At 48.4% G+C, this 20,360-nt stretch overlaps 1 protein-coding gene and 1 non-coding gene across 3 annotated transcripts in view; one reads left to right on the forward strand and one right to left on the reverse strand.

The window, feature by feature from the left end:
• The window catches only part of DSCAML1 (DS cell adhesion molecule like 1), a 356,923-nt gene that overhangs the window by 18,767 nt on the left and 317,796 nt on the right, over positions 1–20,360 (forward strand). For both annotated transcript variants that reach the window (XM_020886749.2, XM_070473524.1), the window contains exon 3: positions 2,576–2,722. In XM_020886749.2, the coding sequence (XP_020742408.2) occupies positions 2,576–2,722 (147 nt within the window). The remainder of the gene's footprint in view (positions 1–2,575; positions 2,723–20,360) is intronic.
• On the reverse strand, positions 12,960–13,033 carry TRNAG-UCC (transfer RNA glycine (anticodon UCC)). Its single transcript has one exon. It is a non-coding gene; the product is annotated as a tRNA-Gly (tRNA).

A 20,360-nucleotide genomic window follows, 5' to 3' on the forward strand; every position in this document is an offset into this window, starting at 1 on the left:
ATCTTTCCTGGTGATTGTTTTGGGTAGAGGAGAGTGGTTTCCAGGGAAGCCTCCTGGACCTGCCTGTCTATGATGGATCCTGCTCTGACTTCCTGGCCTAGCAAAGAGTCAGCCCCTCAAGGAAAGTTGTTTTGTTCTTGGGAATCTTAGCAACTTACCTCAGGTGCAGAACACAGCTTTCTGAGCCTCAGTTGCCTCCTCTGCAAAGCTGATTGCTAGTACCTACCCCATTCATCACTGTGTGATGGTCCAGTGAGATAATTCTCAGTTGCATTTAGGTCCTTCTGCCTTATGGCAGCCTTTCACATGTACAAGGTTCCAAGTAGTAGGGAATGGGTGTATATAGGGGGTGAGCTGGGTTGACAGTTTTTAACTAAAAAGCTGATCTTTAGCCCATTGGTCTTCCCAAGTGGCTGAGTGGTAAAGAATCTGCCTGCCAATGCAGGAGATGTAAAAGATGCAGGTTCTATCCCTGGATTGGGAAGATGATCCCCTGGAGGAGGAAATGGCAGTCCACACCAGTATTCTTGCCTGGAAAATTCCATGGACAGAGGAGCCTGGTGGGCTACAGTCCATGAGGCCACAAAGAGTCAGATACGACTAAGCAACTGAGTGTGGACTTCATCCTGCTGGTTTGCTTAGAGGGAGAGTCTGAGCTCTCAGCACCCCAGGGCAATGCTTAGCTCTCTCCTCTGGGGCTCCACGTGGACCCTATCTTTGGGAGCAGCACTCTTCCCCTGAGAGGACCCAGGTGCTGGACTGGGAGCCCCGAGGCCATGGTTTGGAGGCCAGTTCTGGCCTCCACAGCCTGGAGAATTGAGCTAAGAGCAAGCGATGCCCTATTTCCTATTACCTGCATGTTACTGGGTTAGGTGTCAGTTTTCACAATAATCCTGCCTGGTGTTTCTTACAGTGAGGTGACTAAGACAAAGGTTAAGCCACTTGCCCAAGGTCACCTCGCCAGTTGACCCCAGAGGTGTAGCTGTAATGACAAGCAGCACTGCTTTAGTATTTTCCATGTGCCAGGCCTGCTCCATGCTGCTGCTATTGTTTCCTCTTATGAGTGAGGCAACTGAGGCTTCAGAATGTTCATTAGCTCTGGTCCAGCGTTACAGCGCTGCTCAGGAGGAGGCAGGGGCGGCTTGATTGATGCTGCTAGCCGAGGGCCCCTGCTGGCCCTGAGGGGCTGTCCCAGCCCTTTCCCCTCTCCTCCCTCTCTTTAGTCTCCTCTGTGCTCTCCTCGCATCTGCAGACAGTGCCACGTCCAGCCCACAGAAGGGCGGGGAGACCACAGCCCCGCAGAGCCGGGGGTGCCTCCCTGCATGCCTCTCTCCTCCATCTCAACCATGCATCTTCCCGTCTGAGCCTCGACACCGGGAGGGGAAGAAGAAAGGCCAGGAGAGGACTGGACGGGGCTGGCCTGATGGGAAACCAGCCAGTTAAGAAGCTCTGGATGAAGCCAGAGGGGCTGCAGGTGCACACCAAGAGGGGTCGCCGGGCCTGAGCATCACCCTGGCAACCGTGGCAGGGAGAGCAGGAGGGCACGCTGCCCAGGTGCCTGCTGAGGGACAAGGTCGGGAGGCAGTGGGGCTCTTGCTGCACCAGCTCTGGTTGGCAGAGAAGAGATGGAAGGATGGAGAAGGGCCCTGGGGAGAGGCCAAGCAGGGTAGGATCAGAGAGAGACAGAGGCGGGCCCCTCAGCTCTACCCCAAGGCTGGCCCAGCCTACCCGGGGGCCCGGACAGGCAGAGCGTCTGCAGGTGACAGTGCCCAGAAACCAGCCCTGGGGCCGAGGCAGGAGGCCCTCACTTTGAAGCAGGGGTCATCTGGGGGCAGGACCAGGATTGGAGGTCAGGCTGTAGATGGTGTCAGGTCAGGAGAGAGAGCAGCAAGGGTGCTTCGTTTGGGAGAATCTTGGAGATTGCCCTTGTCGCTGGTGTTCCGCATTTTCAGAGATCTTCACTGTTTCAAATATTCTCTCTCATTGTTCTTGTAAACCCCTGAGCCCTGCAGAAAGTTCTGTATGTCAACTACATTTTCCCAGGCTGCCTTTCACTTTGAAGTGGCATACAAAAATATCTATTGTTAGATCTTGTCTCATGGTTTTTCTTTTGGCAAGTGATGGTCACCGTGCCCCAAACCGTTACCACCCTGGGCCCAGGAATAATGTAGGAAATTGAGTGTGGTTTCCTTAGAGGCATTCTGGTACTTTTCCTTATAAAGCACACATCCCCTTATTGAAATGATCTCATTGCAGGGTGGAGGTGCTGCCCTCCAGGCCTGTACAACTAATGCACTTTGTTAAAACTCACCAAAACTGGAAGGGCTAGAAGGTGGACTTACAGTCTTGTAGAGGGAGGCTGGGTGTTTCTGAGGAAGAGTGGGGAGTGAAGGAGGTTGCTGGACAAGGCAGGAATGAGTTCCCTGGCAGGAACTCTTGGGTGGGCCAGGTGGGATGTGGGAGAAGTGATGGCGGGTGAGGCCTGGGGTGCTGAGAAGTGGCTTCTTGGGCTCCCCACCATGTCCCAGCCCAGCCTGTGACACCCTCTTCTTTCTGCCCTGCAATCTGTCTGCAGTTTTCAGGGAACCCTACACCGTCCGGGTGGAGGATCAAAGGTCGATGCGTGGTAGCGTGGCCGTCTTCAAGTGCCTCATCCCCTCTTCAGTACAGGAATATGTTAGCGTTGTGTCCTGGGAGAAAGACACAGTCGCCATCATCCCAGGTAAGAAAGGACCGTGGCTCTGCACAGGCAGGGCCATGGGGGTGGGGCGCAAAATCAGAGGAGCCGAGCTGGTGGCTGAGCTCACCCAGCTCTTGAGGTTGGTTCTGGTGAGCAGTTTTTATTGTTCTGGTGATGCTTCGGCAAAAAAGTGTCTTCAGTCTTGGCTTGATGCGTCTCCGTGTGAGGTATTGAAAACCCATGTGCCAGCGGCCTGCATGTGCGAAGGTCCCATCAGACACAGGCTGGTCCTACTCCCCCGAAGGAGTGGGCTCACCTTCTTTCCTGACCACTTTGATGGGTCTGTGATGGCCCACGGCCTTAGGGATGGGAGGCAAGGCTGAAAGACCTTACCTATGGGGAGAGGAAGGATGAGAGGCTGGTACATGGTCCATGTTCCCGGGATTCTCGGGGGACCAGACTTGAGTGAGCATGTGTGTAGGACTCCTGTTTCACAAGCTGCCTAGACATCCCTTCAGAATTCTAGCTGGCCTCACGCTGTGCCAGGAGTTGGAAAAAAGAGCTTAATACCATGTTGTAGGGTCTCTTTATTAGAGGCACTGTGATTGTAGTCCTTTCGTTGCTGGTTCCTTTTCCCTCTGCAGAGTTGTCCCTTCCATAGGAAAACAGGTCTGGAAACCCCAAGAGAGGACCTCAGATCCTCAGAATACCTCCAGACCTCCAGTTACAAAACCATGGGGTTTTTCCATCGCTCCAGCATTTCTCCCTGCATTGCTGTACATTGCAGAGGCCCTGCCACTTTTTCCTTCCTTTCTGCATCAAAGGCCTTGGTTTTCCTTCCTGTAGAATGGAGGCACTTGGCCAGTTTGCTCCCTGAGTGCCCCTCCAGCACTGATGGCCTGTTGCTGGGGTATAGGAAATAGTTCTAGTTGCTTGAGTTCTGCAGCTTAGTTGGAGAAGACAGACTTCTGTTCATGACACCTGTAAAGTGGGGGTTCCTAATCTTGCTACACAGCTGAAGTCCAGGGGAGCTCTTTGAAAAAACACCAGTGCCTGGGCCCCATCCCAAATCAGAATCTCTAGGGGTAGAACCTGGACATGAGCAGTTTTAAACCTTCTTCTCCTAGTATGGCTCCAAGGCGGAGCTGGGAGACCAGTGCTTCAGCATCTTGACAGCCAAGGTGGTGTGATACCTTTTAGAGACATTAATTTTTATTTTGCTTTTGGAACTTTTTCCTGCTCTCAGTCCCAAGCCGATAGCCAGGCCATTGTATCTCCTGGTCTCAGAGCTTGTACAGGAATCAGAAACTACTTGACGATACTGACTCTTCCTGCCTTTTGTAAAACCATAAGTGAACAGCAAAGATTAGGATGGGTGTTCTGGCTGGGGAGGAGAGCCTCTGAGGGCAGTGAACAAGCAGGAGACAAACGGATGCCAGAGGCAGGGTGGTGCTGTGGGCTGCTCAGTGGGTATGGCTGGAGGAAGTGATCAGACTTCACAGGGTCTGCTGAGGGTGGCTCCCTGGGGTCTGGGACTGAGGACAGGGTTCTTATATTCAAATGAGGCATAAAGTACACAGCCTGTGACCCAGAATGATCATGCAGGCAGGGACAACAGGCTGGTGAGGACCAGAAAGACCCTGGACCTTGGTGCCTCCTGGGGGGAAGCCCCAGTAAGGATGGAGATTGAATGTCTGTCTCTCCAGCAGAGTCACATGGAAAGATGATTTAAAGAATGTAAAGAAATGTGGTATTTTCTTATAGAAATGAATTTATAGACCAAGAATTAAATTCATTAAAATAATAATGATAATTTTTGAGTGTTTACTATATGCCCAGCACTGGACTAAGAAACTTTTATATCTGACCTCATTTTATCCACAAAAGGTCTGTAAGTGTATCTTTTTTTCCCTTCACTTTTCTGAAGAGGAAACTGAGGTTCCAAGAAGTAAAGAGACTTTGGGTCACATATCTTATCATGCAGAGGGCAGGGCTGAACCCAGGGCTGCTTTTTTTAGCCTGTGCCCTGAATCCCACATGGACCTGGCACCGGTACAAATGTATCCAAGAAGAGTTACTCTGAGTACAACATAGGCTTGTGTGCTGTAAACGAGGGGGACCCTGGCCTCAGGAAGGTGAAAAAGTCAGTGCTGGTATTTGGGAAAGCTTCATAGAACTGAGTCAAGTGTAATGACTAAGAGCCCAGAACCTGGGATCAGACTGCCAGGGCTTGAAACTCAACCCTCTGGGTAACTTTTACCTCCATGGCGACTCATTTTCCCCAACGATAATAGAATGGGGGTGGTGATTGACCTACTTCACAGGGATCAAGTAAGAATGAAACTAGTTCATGTGTCAGATGTTTCAAACCCCGCCTGCCACACTCTGAGGAAGGGCTGGGACTGTGATGATAATGATAAGGGGACGAGAGCATTCTCCTCTTTGTCCCGCTGTTTGCTGTTGTGGCACGTGTGTTTCTGTGTATCAGGGTCTGTGTGCCCTACCAGACTGTTTCCCAAGGATGGAACCTGGTTGTTTTCGTGCACACACCCCTCTGGCTCCTAACACACCACCTTGCACCATAGGACAAATGCTCACCAAATGTCCCATAGATATGTGAATGGATGATTGGAAGAGTTCTGAAAGAATGTGGGAACTGCGTGCACAGAGGCATTGCGATAGGCTGAGCGTGGGGGGCGTGAGGTAGTTAGAAGCTCATCTCAGACAAGAGAGACGAAGGTTAACCTGGTTCTTGTGTGGGAGCTGGAGGCAGTGAGCTTCCCCCAGGCTCACTGTTGCTGGTGCTTCAGGGCTGTCTTTGATGTCAAGTCTGGGCTGGTGGCCCCAGTGGGCATAATTATCAGGGAAGTGGGCTAGACGCTAATCTGCTGGGCTCTGGTACACATCGGTTCTATAGACCTCTTCCTTGCCTTGAGCCTCAGAGAATTTTCCTCCCCTGCCCGGTCTTCAACTCCATCCAGCATCATTCTAGATCCTCTGTAGCTACGTTTTAGATCCAGGGATGGACTTCCCAAAGCACATGAAGCCAATTATAACAGCCTCACAGAGGAATTCATGGGAACCAGAAGGAGTAGAGTTTTGCATCCTCCAGGCTCTGTAGATAAAGGGCCAGAACTTGGGTCTACCTGCCCCAGGCTTTAATTTTGGAAAATGCAAATTGATTATTGATTTTTTTCATAAAAACAGGATACTTTGCTATCCATACCACACTGGTGTTTGTATGTGTGTGTGTATGTGTGTGCTTCAGCTGTGATGTTGGATAGTGGCTTTTCATGGTGGTTGGGGGAGCTATAATGATGGGGTTGCCTTGAGGTTAAGGAAGCACTTCTTAGGAACTCGAGTGACTTTCCTCTGATACTTTGGGGCTGCTTCTGGAGCAGGGAGAATGGTGTTGACTTTGATCTCTGGGTCTGCAGGGCTGGGCTCAGATCCTTCACCAGCCACAGGGCGGCCAGCAGGTACAGGCGATGGAGCAGGAGGAGGAACAAGAGGCTCGTGTGGGCCATTCAGGGCCCAGGAGACATCCCCCTGAGGAGGATGGGTGCTCCAGGAGGAAGGGGTGGTTGCAGGCCCCTATAAATGAGGAGTGGGCCCTCCAATGCCTCTCTGAGGGTGGTTGAAGGAATCAGAGGCTGGGGGCCTAAGCAAGCCCTATGGGTTGGGTATTGGCTCATGGGTTGGCCTTTCTAGTTGTACCCATTGGGAGGGGCAGGTAAGCTTCCTGGAGCCGCAGCTGAAACTCTGAGCTGCTTCAGGGCTGTATTTTGCACAGGGTAGCTAGAGGCTAGAGAGACAGCCCAAAGTGCTACCTTCCCCAGAGCGACCTACCACCCCTGCCCCTCTCTTCCTCCTCCTTCCTGACCCCCGAGCTGGTCGACTTCCTCCCATCGGGCTCTTCAGTGATGTATGTATAACAGCACAGAGCCTCTCACCTAGGAGCTGGCAGAGTGCTACCTCTTACTTCTCTCCCGGGAGACTTGGCCTGGAGTAAACTGGCTCTACAGAGTGTGTGGGGGTGGGGGGTAATAGGGCAAGAGGCTGTGTGTAAACGTAAATTAAAATTAAGACCTCCAGTGAAGCCGAGATGTGGTTTAATTTCCCATCTGCATGATCACCATTACAATGCATGTTATTGGATATAAAGATAAATCCGGCCCTGTTCCTAATAGCTTTTAATATCCACCAGACCTGATTATATTGATGCGGGCTCCTTGTGGGAGTTTCCCAGCATCCTCTTTCCCAGCATCCTGACTGGTTATCTGGGCCCCAGTGGGGAGCTTTGGCCACTGCTCCGATGTGGACCAGTTGTATCTTCCTGGGTGTGGAAGACAAGCCTGGAGCAAGCTCCCTGGTCCAAGTGGGCGGGGGTCTCAGCTGCTGGGTCGTCATCAGGGCTTGGCCGAGGCAGGAGTGCACGATGGACCCTGTATGTTAGGGGAAGGGAGAAGCAGGAGCAAGCCGAAATAGCTAGAGGGTTCTTTTGGAGAATGGGCAGTATTCCCAGATCACAGGTGGGAGTCAGTGAGCCCAGCACCACCCATTGCCACCTTCCTAATTGTCCCATGTTCCAAGCTGCTCATCGGTTTTCATACCTATTTGTATTTGGTCCTTTACATTCTTTGCCTGTCTGCACTGATCCCCTCTTCTTTATTATTGACACTGCACTCTTCTTGTGTCCTTTAAACTCATTCACATGTGTTCCCTTCCACGAAACTTAACATCAGCCTGTAGCAGACCTATGGCTCCTCTGGTTCCATTCCTGGAACACTTAGTTCACTGTGTCTCACAGGAGAGGAGATTGTTTCTGTCTGTCTGCTGCAGGAGAGTGGACAACTCCATCTTTCTCATCTCTTTATCTTCTGGGCCCTCACAGCATCTGTTACAATGTAATAATAATAAGATTAATGATAATATTCATTATATATTGAGACTTCCTTTGTGTTAGGCATTCTATGTATATTATCTCTAATCCACACAATAACCCTTTAAGAAAGATAGTTTTTTGTTTTTCTATCCCCCCCCCCCCAATTTTATATAAATGAGGACAGTGGAGGCCCAGGGAAGTTAAGCAACTTCCCCAAGACCACACAGCTAATAAGTGGCCTGGGTCTGAGCTGGGTTTCTCCAGTTGCTCTATTTCCTGCTGCCTCTCGGGAGCAGACTCCTCTTTAGGAATGGCCTGTCCTCAGATTCCAGCATAGGAAGAGGGCTCATCCCTGTTTCCTGCACTTGCTTGGGGGCCAAAACACGTCCCCAGCACTTGCTCTGGCTTCTGGCTCTGTGCGCAGTGACCAGAGGCTTTGGTTTTTCTCAACGGCAACAGCTCTCCAGCTGCAAGATCAGTGAACAACCATTCTAACAAGGAGGCTTTATCAGGCCCTGGCTCTGTTTGGGGCCCAGTGGGAGACACAAATTTGGTCCTGATCCGGGAAGTTAGGATTCTGTTCATGTCATCAGCTCTGATGGACAAGGATGGATAATCCCAGCGCAATAAACAATCAGATATGATCTTGCTTGGCTTTGGAATGCAGGGTTAGCATATTGATTGCATTTTGCTCCAGCTGATGCTAAAGCTACTTGGATCCCATGAATCTCCACCAACTTGGACAGGGGGTGGCACAGATGAGAGCGCCCAGGTGGTGCTTGGAAAACTGTTGGGCACATGTAGGCTACAAATGGACAGAGTCACTTACTGTAGGGCCTTTAAGGTCATGTGGTCCAGCCTCTTCATTTACTGATAAAGAAATGGAGGCCCAGACCAATGCCCTCTTCTGTCTCTTCCCTCTTGCTCATTCTCAGAGCATAACATCTTAACTACTCGTGGGATGCTTTTCTTTTACTATCAGACTTCTTTCCTTCTTTGTCTGTCTAACCTACCCATCTTTCAAAGTCTAGTTCAAATACCCCTTTTCCCCCCATGATGTCTTTCCTGATTTCTGCTAAGAATGGATTTAAAAATCATCCAGATTAACCTCCTTCCAGGGGATCCTTTTCTGAACTCCATCCGAAATTTCTCAGTTCCTTGCTCAAGACACTAATCGTATTTTGTCCTATAATATTTTAAAATCTGTGTTATCCCCACTATGAGAATGTCTAATCAGCAAAAGCGGGAACTGTGTTTCATTCAGACCCCTATCCCCTCCAGTATTCAGAGAAGATGATTAATGATGGTGATGAAATGACAGATTCTGTCTCTCCCCTGCTGGACCGCCCTGTGGCAGGCAGGAAGAAAGGAGACCTGTCTAAGGTCACATGGAAAGATGATACTTTACAAAATCTAGGTTTGGTGGCATTTGATCTCTATTACACTGAGCTGTTTCAGAGCTACACTGAGAGAGACCACTTCTGTGGATTCCTTCTGTGACACTCTGTTGCTTAGGTGCAAAATTGGGGATCTCAGCTCTTGACTACTTAAGGGCTTGGAGAAAATGGGCTGGGATTGTCAGCCTGTACTAATATGAAATAGATGGTGTGCTCAAGGTAATTTAACAAATGGGTGCTAGGCAGAGTCTCATGCCTTACGGAGGAATTAAGCTTGACCATGACCTGTTTCTTGCCTTCAGCAGCTCCTATCTAGGGGTTTTAGTATCTTTCCAAGAAGAGATGATGTATCAGAGACGGGGATTCTTTCTGATGATGTCTGCTCAGAAAGGCTCTTGAAGGAGAGGGAGGCCTTGGAGCAGAAATAGCACATTGGGTGAGGTCACAGTGTGGGGAAAGACAAGGAGAGGATGGGGTGACCTGGGGATGTGGCTGGAGGGTAAATAGAAGTGGTGAGAGAGAAGTCTGGAAAGGATACTGGAAGTCTGGAAAAGACATCTAACTCATAAAGGTTCTATCTAGTTCTAGAAAAAAATGGCAACCTGATAATAATGACTAACGTTTATGGAGCACTTACTAAGTTTCCAGGCTCTGTTCTAAATATTTTATATGCTTAGCTCATTTAACCCTCACAGAAATCTGAAGCTGAGTAGATGAGCAGTCCCCATTTTATAGATGAACAAACTAAGGTACAAGGAAGCTAATTAAATTGCCAAGTTAGTCAGCAATAGAGCCACAATTTAAACTTTTGCATCCAGACTCCATTATTTGTGCTTCTGAATACTTTACTGTGTTGTCTCATAAAAAATAAATATACAGAATATATATATTTTTAAAAAACTGCTGCAAATCAACAAGAAAAAGGCAACGCAATAAAAAATAGGGTGACAGATACCAGCAGACAATTTACCCAAGTGGGAGAGGTAGGGGAATGTGGCAGAAAGAAATCAGGCTGTGGAGTCTGCTAGTTATAATCCGTGACCTGGAGCAACTTACTTACAAAGCTTCAGTTATTTCACCTATGAAATGGGGACCATGAAACCTACTGTATATGGAATCCTTTAGATGAACATTAGGCCTCTGACAAGACTTGGATTCTCAGATGGCAAAAGACTGGACTAAGCTCAGAAGGGAAATTGCCTACCCAGCTTCATGATGTGGTCCGACCCTGGGCCATGCTACCTTCTCTGGGTACTGGGCTGCAGACAGGACACGGGGCAGCCAGGGATGCAGCCTCCCAGAGGATCTGTGATGCTGGGATCACTGGAGAAGGGTTTTCCCTAAACATGATCTTGAGAAAGCTGTAAATAGCTGGGGCCAGGTGGATGACCACTGCAGTGCTTTTAACTCAAATAGGCCATCATGATATCTGGGCAGAATGAGAGATACAAAACAGCTGTTTTATTAATCTCTTTATTTGCTTATGCCTTGCATGGTGCTGGATCAGAATGATGTTGAGGAAAGAAGGAAGGTGTGTGGTTTGGTATCAGCACAGCAAAGATCAGCTCCACAAACTACATGGGTCTCATCCACTCAGTCTCAAACCCTGGCTCAATAATAGCACTAAGCAGTTTATAAGGTGCTTTTACATGATCTCATTGACTCTTCAAAGGAACCCGCATTCCTTTCTCCCTTTTACAGATGAGGAAAGAGATGCAGTGAAGTTTTGGGACTTGTGTAATTAGAAGAAAAGTCAGGAGGAGGAGATAAACATGTATTAAGATATACTTTTATGCAGGGCCCTGTGGCATGTACCTGGATGTCAGTCACCTCATTTAATTCTCCTCTTAACCCTGCGAGGGAGGCGTGCTACCCCCATTCTTAAGGACAAAGAAATGAGATTCAGAGAGGCCAAGCAGTTTGCTCCAGGGCACACAGCTTCTCAGTGGCAGAGCCTATGCTTGAACCCAGAGCGTTTGTCCCCAAAGCCCAAGCTCCATGTTGGTAACATACTTCAGTGACTTCACCCTGAAGGCTGACCCAGGGACTCATGACAATTACTCTTTCTCATCAAAGCAGTTGTAGAAAGGAAAAGGCAACTGATCCTTAATTTTGTTGTTGTTGCTTATTGTTTGCTTTTATGGGGAAGGGAACACCCGATTCAGACTCCCTCATCTTTCTCTTCTGAGGGCAGAGAGAAAAATCCACCTTCAATGCCTACTGCAGTCCCCAACCTTTTTGGCAACAGGGACTGTTTTTACAGAAGACAGTTTTTCCACAGACTGGCAGTATAGGGGGCATGGTTTCGGGATAATTCAAGTGTACTACATTTATCATGCACTTTATTCCTATTATTATTATGTCAGCTCCACCTCAGATCATCAGGCATTAGATCTCAGAGGTTGGGGGACCCTGCCTTAACAGACCCTTTGAAGGTTAGAGATTACAGGGAACCATTTTGAAGCAGCCAAGGAATACTCTCCTAAGTCAGATGGCCTAAGGTGAAATGATAATCACAGTGATAGTACTAGTAAGAAAATGAGTGATCAGTGATGGAGATCTTGTGTGATAAGTGCTTTTCATGAGTCATTCACTTCATCTTCATAAGTCATTCATTTCATCTTCATACGTGTCCTATGTAGGAGGTGGCATGATTAGCTCCATTTTACAGATGAGCAGTCTGAGGCAGAGAAGCCAGTCCCCTGCCCAAGGCCATAGAGGGCATAGTAGGGCAGGATCTGAGCCCAGATGGTTTGATTTCAGCTCTTGGAGGTGACCTGGGTCACCTTGCACTGGGCCCTGACATCTGTGTCATCTTTCACTTATATAGTACTCTCAGGTTTATAAAGCCAGTTCACAGGCAGCATCTTACTGAATCCTTCCAACCCATCTGTGGGAGACACGTTCTTAACCTCACTTAAGAAACCACGCTTGGGGAGAGGGGAGGGGCCCCTCCCAAGGTTACACAGCCAGTAATGGGTGTACCAGATCTCTGGTTTGATGCTCACATCCCAGGAGCTTTTGAGGCCCCCACCTGGAGCGCATGCCCGCAGCTCCCCAGCACCCCCTTCCTGTCTCCCGGCAGGCAGGCTGCTCTGCGTTTGCATGCCAGTTGGTTGGTTCCAGAACCATCAGCCGCAGCTCCTCAGTCAAGCATAAATGTCTGTGTTCACAGGTGCCTCTGGCGGCGTGTGCATGTGTCGTGTTTTGCTTTTCCATTTAGTTCATGGCAGGTGCTGCATTTCCCAAGCACCCACTGGGTGAATTTCAGGAGATTTAAGACAATTGCAGATGAACACTCTGCCCTGGGATCACGCCGTGGCAGTGGACACAGAACAAGCAGCATTGTTTGCTTAAGTTGGCACCTCTGTAAGTTACCCTGAAATCAGAGCAGAATTCTTTATAGAAGGTTATCCTACACATAAATCATCATTAGACTACCTCATTTTTGTTTAATGCCTACCTAACTGTGCTGGAGTCTAAAAATGTGTGTTTAGTGAAGTCAAGGGTTGCAGGGAAATTATAGGGTTTTCAAAAACCCATTTGCTTTGCTGGTGCTCACATCAGAATCAATCTTGCCTTTAGTTCTCAATCTCATTGCAAACATGCAGTATGGCTCGCCGAATTCTGGCATTTAATGTAGGGTAGCATTTATTCAGAAGAAGCCAACGGTGCTTACAGAATGGTAGAGCTATGTATAGATGGCACTTCCTGCCAAGCCTGTGATTTTGAACTCTGTTGCGTATCAATGAGACTTCGCTGCCAGAGCTGGAGCCACGTGGGATGGGCCGGAGCAGAGGCCGGTGGTGGTGGGGAGCTGGCATTCATCACCCTACAAGCCTCACTGCACGAGCACATAGTAAGTGCTCAGACAATGACTATTGAGTACCTGGAGAATGTTTAACCAGGAAGGTGACTGACCTTTGGATTAGGTTGTAAATGAAATGGGTTTTTTGTGTTTTTTTTTGGCCACACTGCATACCATGTGGGATCTTAGTTCCCCAACCAGGGATTGAACCTGTGCCCCCCTGCAGTGGAAGTACAGAGTCTTAACCACTGGACCACCAGGGAAGTCCCTGAGATAGATTTAAATGATGGGAAAGATGTGGTCCTGTGGCTGCTAGAATAAAGCCTTCATTGGCTCCTGGGATGCCTGACATCTGCCAGACCTACTTGCAGCCCCTTTGTGGTGCAGTGATGCTGTGTGGCAAAGCTGAAAGGGTGTGGGCTCTGGCCTCCGAGATACTTGGGCTCAGATCCTGTCTTGCTCCTTGCTTGCCATGTGACCTTAGTTAGGCCCTTTAACCTCTCTGAACTTCAGTGTCCTCACATGAGAGCAAAAGAAATTGTGCACTTTTTCTATATAGGGAAAACAACACATTTTCCATGTATAGTTTATAGTTTTCTATATAGACCTACTTCCTATGTATAGATCCTTTCTCTATATGTAAGTTTTCCATTTTTCCTGGTTCTGAGCAGGCACGAGATTAACTGTACCAGAATTAGTCATCTTCTTGAGACCCGGAAGATCTCTGTGAGGAATGAGATTCCAGGAGTGAGCATCCAGGTGTGAGCATCGTCTCGTGTGTATACAAAAGCGAGCAGCCCGGGGTGAGCAGACGAGGTTGAACAGCCAGGAATAAGTATGCAGAAGGATGGTCTTGGCCCTCATTACCCTGGAGGTCACTTGGCCTTCAGGGTGAAGGGCACAAGATTAGAAAGTCAGGAGATAACTCTCACATGGGGCGGAGGCAGGGTGAGTCCTGCGTGTTACCACACATGGCTGATGCCTGCTCCCTAACATTTAACCTTGGTTTTTGTAGTCTGCGCTTCCCTTGTGGCTCAGCTGGTAAAGAATATGCCTGCAATGTGGGAGACCTGGGTTCCATCCCTGGGTTGGGAAGATCCCCTGGAGAAGGGAAATGTTACCCACTCCAGTATTCTGGCCTGGAGAATCCCATGGACTGTACAGTCCATTGGGTCGCAAAGAGTTGGACATGACTGCATGACTTTCACTTTCATTTTGTAGTCTACCTGGCATCATGCTGTGCACAGAATCTTCAGGAGTTTAGGCATGTGTCTTTTGGGGCTGCCAAGCCTGCCTTTTAATGCAATTCAAAGCCAGTCAGAAGCAGGAACAATCTTCTGCCTTCTAGTACGTGGGGCAGGGGGTGCCCAGAGGCTTCCTGTAAATTGGGAATGTTTTCCTCTCACACATGGAGACTCCCCTCTTCCATTTCAAGGCCAGGGCTTATCTTTAGGGACCTGGGATCCCCAAGAATCCGGACAGTCAGCTGGGAAACAGATGAGAATGGGAGACAGAAGCCTGTGATAGTGGCAGTGTGCAGCCAGGCGTCGGATAACCTCTGTCCTCTGTGCCGTGTTCCATTGGGCTCTTGGACTTTGTGAAGCAAAGGAATCCCTTCTGAGAGCGTGTGGCAGGGCTCCCTCTTCACTGCCTTTCAGAATGGGACACAGAAAAGGAAAGGGCTTCTATCTGGAATATTCCAGAGCCTTCCGTCCTGACACAGGCTGAGGGACGCAGCAGTGAGAAGCTCGAGGGACTATAGTCGTCCCCGTCAGGTCTCCGCCCAGGAAGAGGCCCAGACTCCACTGGACGGCTCCTGGTGGTGTCAGGTCCTACACTGACTTCACTCCCTGCATCTCTCTAGGTGGCTGTGTTGGCATCAGCAACAGTCAGGTGGTTAAATTTTCAGTTCATCATTTAATCCAGCAAATGTTTTTTGAGCACTTCCTGTGAGCAAGATGTCGTGTTATATAGACAATGATTCCCAAGGGTCTTTGCTTGAGGATCTCAGGGGATGTGGAGAAATTCCTCTTCCTGCACGCCAAAGAAACTCATATTAATTAAAATAAATATGTGTGTGTGTATACAAATAATATGCATGGTGTAACTTGTATACGTCAGCTGTGCACACACATGTACTCACACACTCATACTCACTTTTCCTTGCCTATGTAAAGGGCTGAGAGATTCACCTGTATAGACCAGAAGCACCCCAGAGCAGGGGCCAGGGCAGACACCTTGGCCCACTGTCTATAGGAAAGCGCATTGCCACAGGAGCATAAAGGTCAGAAGTATGTCTGAGCCTTTTCTCCTGAACAAAGAAAGCAAATCCTTATTCCCTCCTCAACTCATTCAGTTCACAGGCTTCTGGGTTGGGCTGGGGGTGGCCCACGTGTTCTGAATTTCATGGACAGTTTTGGATGGATCATAATTTAATGAGGCCTGTTTGGTCCAGGGAGGGTAAACGGAAGCCTGGAGGATGTGGGGCATGATCTGCTTATCTGCAGAGGACTTGCTTTCTAACAGGTGGGATGAACTGGGGACACAGGTGAGCCTACCACGAGGCAGAGTGTCATGCGCAGACGCATGGCCTCTGGGGGTTCAGAGGCGGGCGCCCTGTCTTCCGTGATTAGCACAGGCGCCGTGCAGGGCGGCAGTTCCCATGGGTCGTGGAGGATGGATGTTTTGGCAGGCAGAGCTCCTGCGGGGGAGACTGTTCTAGACCTGTCAGCTCTCAACTTTAGAGTCGCCGGGGGAGATTTAAAAAAAAAAACAAAAACAAACACCAATGACCAGCCCAACCCCAAACAATTAAGTCAGGATCCTTGGGGGAAGCCCCTGGCACCTGTATTTGTGAAAGCCCCCTGGGTGAATCTAGTGAGCAGCTGGGTTGCAAACCTCTGTTTAGGAGACCATGGTGTGGCGAGTGGATGTAAAATCCAGAAGCATCAAGAACAAGGCTGTACTCTTTGTGGGGAGAAGCCTGGTTTGGCCAGAGCTCAGGATTCATGTAAGTGTAGGGTGTCGTTGACGCTGCATTGAGTTGTGTATAATTGAAGGGCAATGGGGAGCCACTGAGGATTTTGACTAGGGAATATTCTGGAAGGACTTTTGGGAGTTGGTCTTCTATGATTAAGGATGTTCCTAGAGACATGGCGGTCATCCTTGCTCAGCCTTCTGGAACCGAGGTCAGCCCTTGAATTTCCTGGGAACGATCACTGAGCCTCCTTCAGGCTGAGGAGCTGCCCCTCACCCCATACGCTCCCTCTTTTTCCTGCTGCTCCCCAGGCAGCTGTCCCATAACCTAGGGTACTGGAAGGTGGACGCGGGAGCTTGCCAGTGAGGCCGGTGGGAGGAAACGCCCCGTGGTGTCACACCCAGAGTTTAAGCAGGATGGAGATCTGAGGCAGGCTCGACATTCTCTTTATAATACGTGTGAATAAATGTATATTATGCTTTTAGAGTTTACAGCACACTTTATGTATGTTCCACTTTGACTCATCACAGTTCTGTGTAAAACAGATACCCCAACTTACAGATAAGTAAACAGAGGCTCAGAGACTTTCAGGAGCCTTTCTCTGCTGCCTCTCTGATTTCCCCTGTACGTGGGAGAAGAAAACCTTTGGGACAGAGTAAGGAGCCCTTCGGGCCAGCATTTGCTCAGCCACTGGACTGCGGGCCGGACACTGTGCCAGGCACTGTCACAGCGGTGACCTCATGTTTTAAAGACAGAATATCTTTTCTGTTTCCTCATGGTCTGTGGCCCAAGAAGATTGGGAAGATACTTAGCTTCACTAGCAGTGATACAACTGGATAAATAAAACCACAGGACCACTACTCCAGGTCTGTTTGGGGAGTGTACTCATCAAGATCCTTTGTGTTATCTCATTTTATTCTTGTGAGAGATGGTATCACCCTCACTTTCAAACGAGGAAACTGAGGCTCAGAGAAACACCTTTCTCTGGCCAGGTAGCAGAGTCAGATGGCAAGGAAGGCCAGGCTGTGTGGAGTGCATTGAGGCTGCACTGACTCCTTGTATGGAGTTGGGGGGATAGGAAACACACAGCACCTGCCTTGCCACTGTGAAGAGCGGCATGGAGGGTCCTTAAAAAACTAAAAATAGAGCTATCCCATGATCCGACAATCCCACTCCTGGGCATATCCGGAGAAAAATTAGAGTTCTAATTGGAAAAGATACATGTACCTCAATGATCATAGCACCACCGTCATGATAGTCAAGACATGGAAACAACTTAAATGCCCATCGAGAGATGATTGGTTTAAGACGATTGTTGTATGTATCACACACACACACACACACACACACAGGAATATTACTCAGCCATAAAAAAGAATGAAATAATGCCATTTGCAACAACATGGATGGACCTAGAGATTATCGTACTAAGTGAAGTAAGTCAGACAGAGGAAGACAAGTATTATATGACATCATTTATATGTGGAATCTAAAAAATAATACAAATAAACTTGTATACAAAACAGAAATACACTCACAGACATAGAAGACAAACTTAAGGTTACTGAAGGGAGGATAAGTTAGTATGGGATTAATAGACACAAATTACCAAATATCAAATAGATAAACCACAAGGATTTACTGGAAAACACAGGGAACAATATTCAATATCTTATAATAACCTACAATGGAAAATAATCTGAAAAATATGACTGTATCACTTTATTGTACACCTGAAACTATTACAATATCAAAAACAACTATACTTCAATTAAAAAATATTCATATAGCATCTGCTGTGTGCTAGGCACTATTCCAATTGTGCCTATCCAATTCAAATTATTCAATTTGTATAAACTAACTTATTTAGTCCTCCCAACATCATGTTACAGTAGATAGAATGATCATCCCCATTTTAAAGTTGAAGGAAATGAGGCATGTAGAGGTGAAGTAACAGGAGGTGGAATGACAGGACAGCTATGACAAAGCTAGACAGCGTGCTAAAAAGCAAAGCTCACTTTGCCGACAAAGGTCCATATAGTCAAGGCTATATGTATAGTTGTGTATGGTTGTGAGAGCTGGACCATAAAGAAGGCAAAGTGCTGAAGAATTGATGCTTTCAAACTGTGGTGCTGGAGAAGACTCTTGAGAGTCCGTTGGACTGCAAGGAGATCAGTCCATCCTAAAGGAAATCAACCCTGAATATTCATGGGAAGGACTGATGCTAAAGTTCTAATACTTTGGCCACCTGCTGCAAGCAGCCAACTCATTGGAAAAGACCCTGATGCTGGGAAAGATCGAAGGCAACAGGGGAAGAGGGTGACAGAGGATAAGATGGTTGGATGGCATCACTGATACAATGGACATGAACTTGGGCAAACTCCAGGAGATGGTAAGGGACATAGAAGCCTGGCGTGCTGCAGTCCTTGGGGTCGCAAAGAGTCGGACACGACTAGGCAACTGAACAACAATAACAACTCACCTAAGGCCACACAACTATTAAAAGGTGGAGTGGAAAGTCCATTCCGAGCCACCTGGCTCCAGAGCCCACTCTTCACTATTCAACGATGCCATCCAGGTCTCCTGCTTTTCTGTTCCAGGCTGTTCCCCTGGACTGGGTTAGGAGTCGGGAGGGAAAGCATAAAAGGCAAGCTCCAATCTGGGCCCTGGGTGTGCAGTTTCGAGGCGACCTCATCTGGAGGGAGCATGTTCAGGTGTGAGGACTACATCTGGAGGCCAGGTGTCCAGATGTGACTCCTTTAAGGACCATTCTGCTCTCTGCCTCTTCCCTCTTTTTTTCGGATCGTTTGTGTAATGGTCATCAGCTCCCCCAGAGTCTGATAAGGATCAGGCTGGAAAGATGGGGAGGGGCCTAGGGTTTCAGTTCCAGCTCTCTCACAAAATGAGCTCCCTTACTGGATGTCATTTTCCTCACCTATAAGTGAAGGAGCTAAAACAGATGATCCCATAGACCCCTTCCAGGTCAGTTCAATTTAACAAATTCTACTGAGCTCCACGTGCCCTCCATCAAACAGTGACAGGTCTGTGTCCTCCTGGGGAGACAGGCATGTTAAGAAATGAGCTCCAACACGTATATTCCTTAAAGAAATTCTTACACAGGTGCAAGACAGGAATTGTCACGGCAGCCGTGTTTGTGATAGCAAAACAACGGAAACCAATATGGATAAATTAAATCTGTTATATTCCAACAATGAAATACTATACTGCAGGGGAAACGCATGAACCAGAGCTTTACAAATCAACCTGGACATGTCATTGAAATATGCTGAATGGAAAAAGCACAGTGCAGAAGGATGCGTACATTATGGTACCATTTGCATAAAGTTTGAAAACATGCAGAACAGTATCCTGTGTTGTTTCTGGCTACATGCATATGTAGCAAAAGTACCAAAACATGCAGGAGAATGATAAACACCATATTTAGGGCAGCGCTTACCTCTGACGAAGGAGGCAATGGGCTCACGGAGAGAAACATAACTGCTTTCAGAATGTCTTAGTTCTTAAAATGTTTCTTCTAAAACAGATCACAAGAAAATATAGTCAAAGTAAGCTTGGATATTTTCATATTATTTCTTTCCTTTTTCTACAGGCATGATATATTTCATTAGAGAAGTACCCATTTCGACATCACAGGCAAAATGCCAGGAAAGGGATGAGGTTACAGGCTGGGTGCCTCTGTGATAGTCTAGGGCTGAGGGATTGGGAGCAGAGAGCAGAGGTTGGTGGTGAAAGTGAGATTTGGGGGCTGATCCTGGGGGCCCTGAGGTGGTGGGATTAGGGGGTGGCGAGTACACAGCCAGCATCTCAGCTATGGCCTCTGCAACCTGGTTCCTGCCATCTCTGCCTGGGCCACCTTGGCCAGGCTTGGTGCTCAGCAGCTATTAAATAACAACAATGAAACGGTGTACATATAAGAGGGGGAGAGATGTGTCTGCCTCGGGATCCCACTGTAATCCATTTCCCGATTTAATGAGAGTCTGGAGACCCAGCATGAGGCCACTAAAAATTAAGAATACCGGGAGTATTCACAGGGCTGTGAGACCCCCTTACTCTCTGATTTCTGAAGCTGGGAACCAGGGAGCATCCTGGCAGTCTTCCCTCTGTCCTGAAGGGCAGCTGATCAATGTCAGAGGCCAGCTGGGCAGGGACAAGTGACTTGGGGGTGGAGGAGGGAAGTGCTCAGATAATTACCCATTTTGAGAAGTTTACTCCCAATTACAGCTCAAATTACAAGAGAAGGCTGGGAGCCCAGGTCATATCAACAGGGACACCCGAGAGAGAAAGGTGATCTCCCGGTGCTCCCGGGGCCTGGAGAACCCAGGGTGTGCTGTGGAGAGGGCAGGCAGGGATCACCAGATGCTGCCTTCTAGAACACTTAGTTCTCTTCCAGTTTGCCTGGAAACAATGATTTCCCCTGTCCTGCCTTTCCTCTGCTTCCCGACCCTCTCACATACCCAAGGTCCCAGGTGGCACATGCAGATGGTAGAACTGATTTGTCAGGGCTGGAAGGGGCCTTGGAAGCCCTGGAGCCCAGTCCCCTGCTCGATATAGATGCCCTTGGTAGTCTTGAAGGAGCTGCGACCCAGTCCTCA

The sequence above is a fragment of the Odocoileus virginianus genome, chromosome 10 (genome assembly GCF_023699985.2).
Source record: "Odocoileus virginianus isolate 20LAN1187 ecotype Illinois chromosome 10, Ovbor_1.2, whole genome shotgun sequence".
NCBI lineage: Eukaryota > Metazoa > Chordata > Mammalia > Artiodactyla > Cervidae > Odocoileus > Odocoileus virginianus.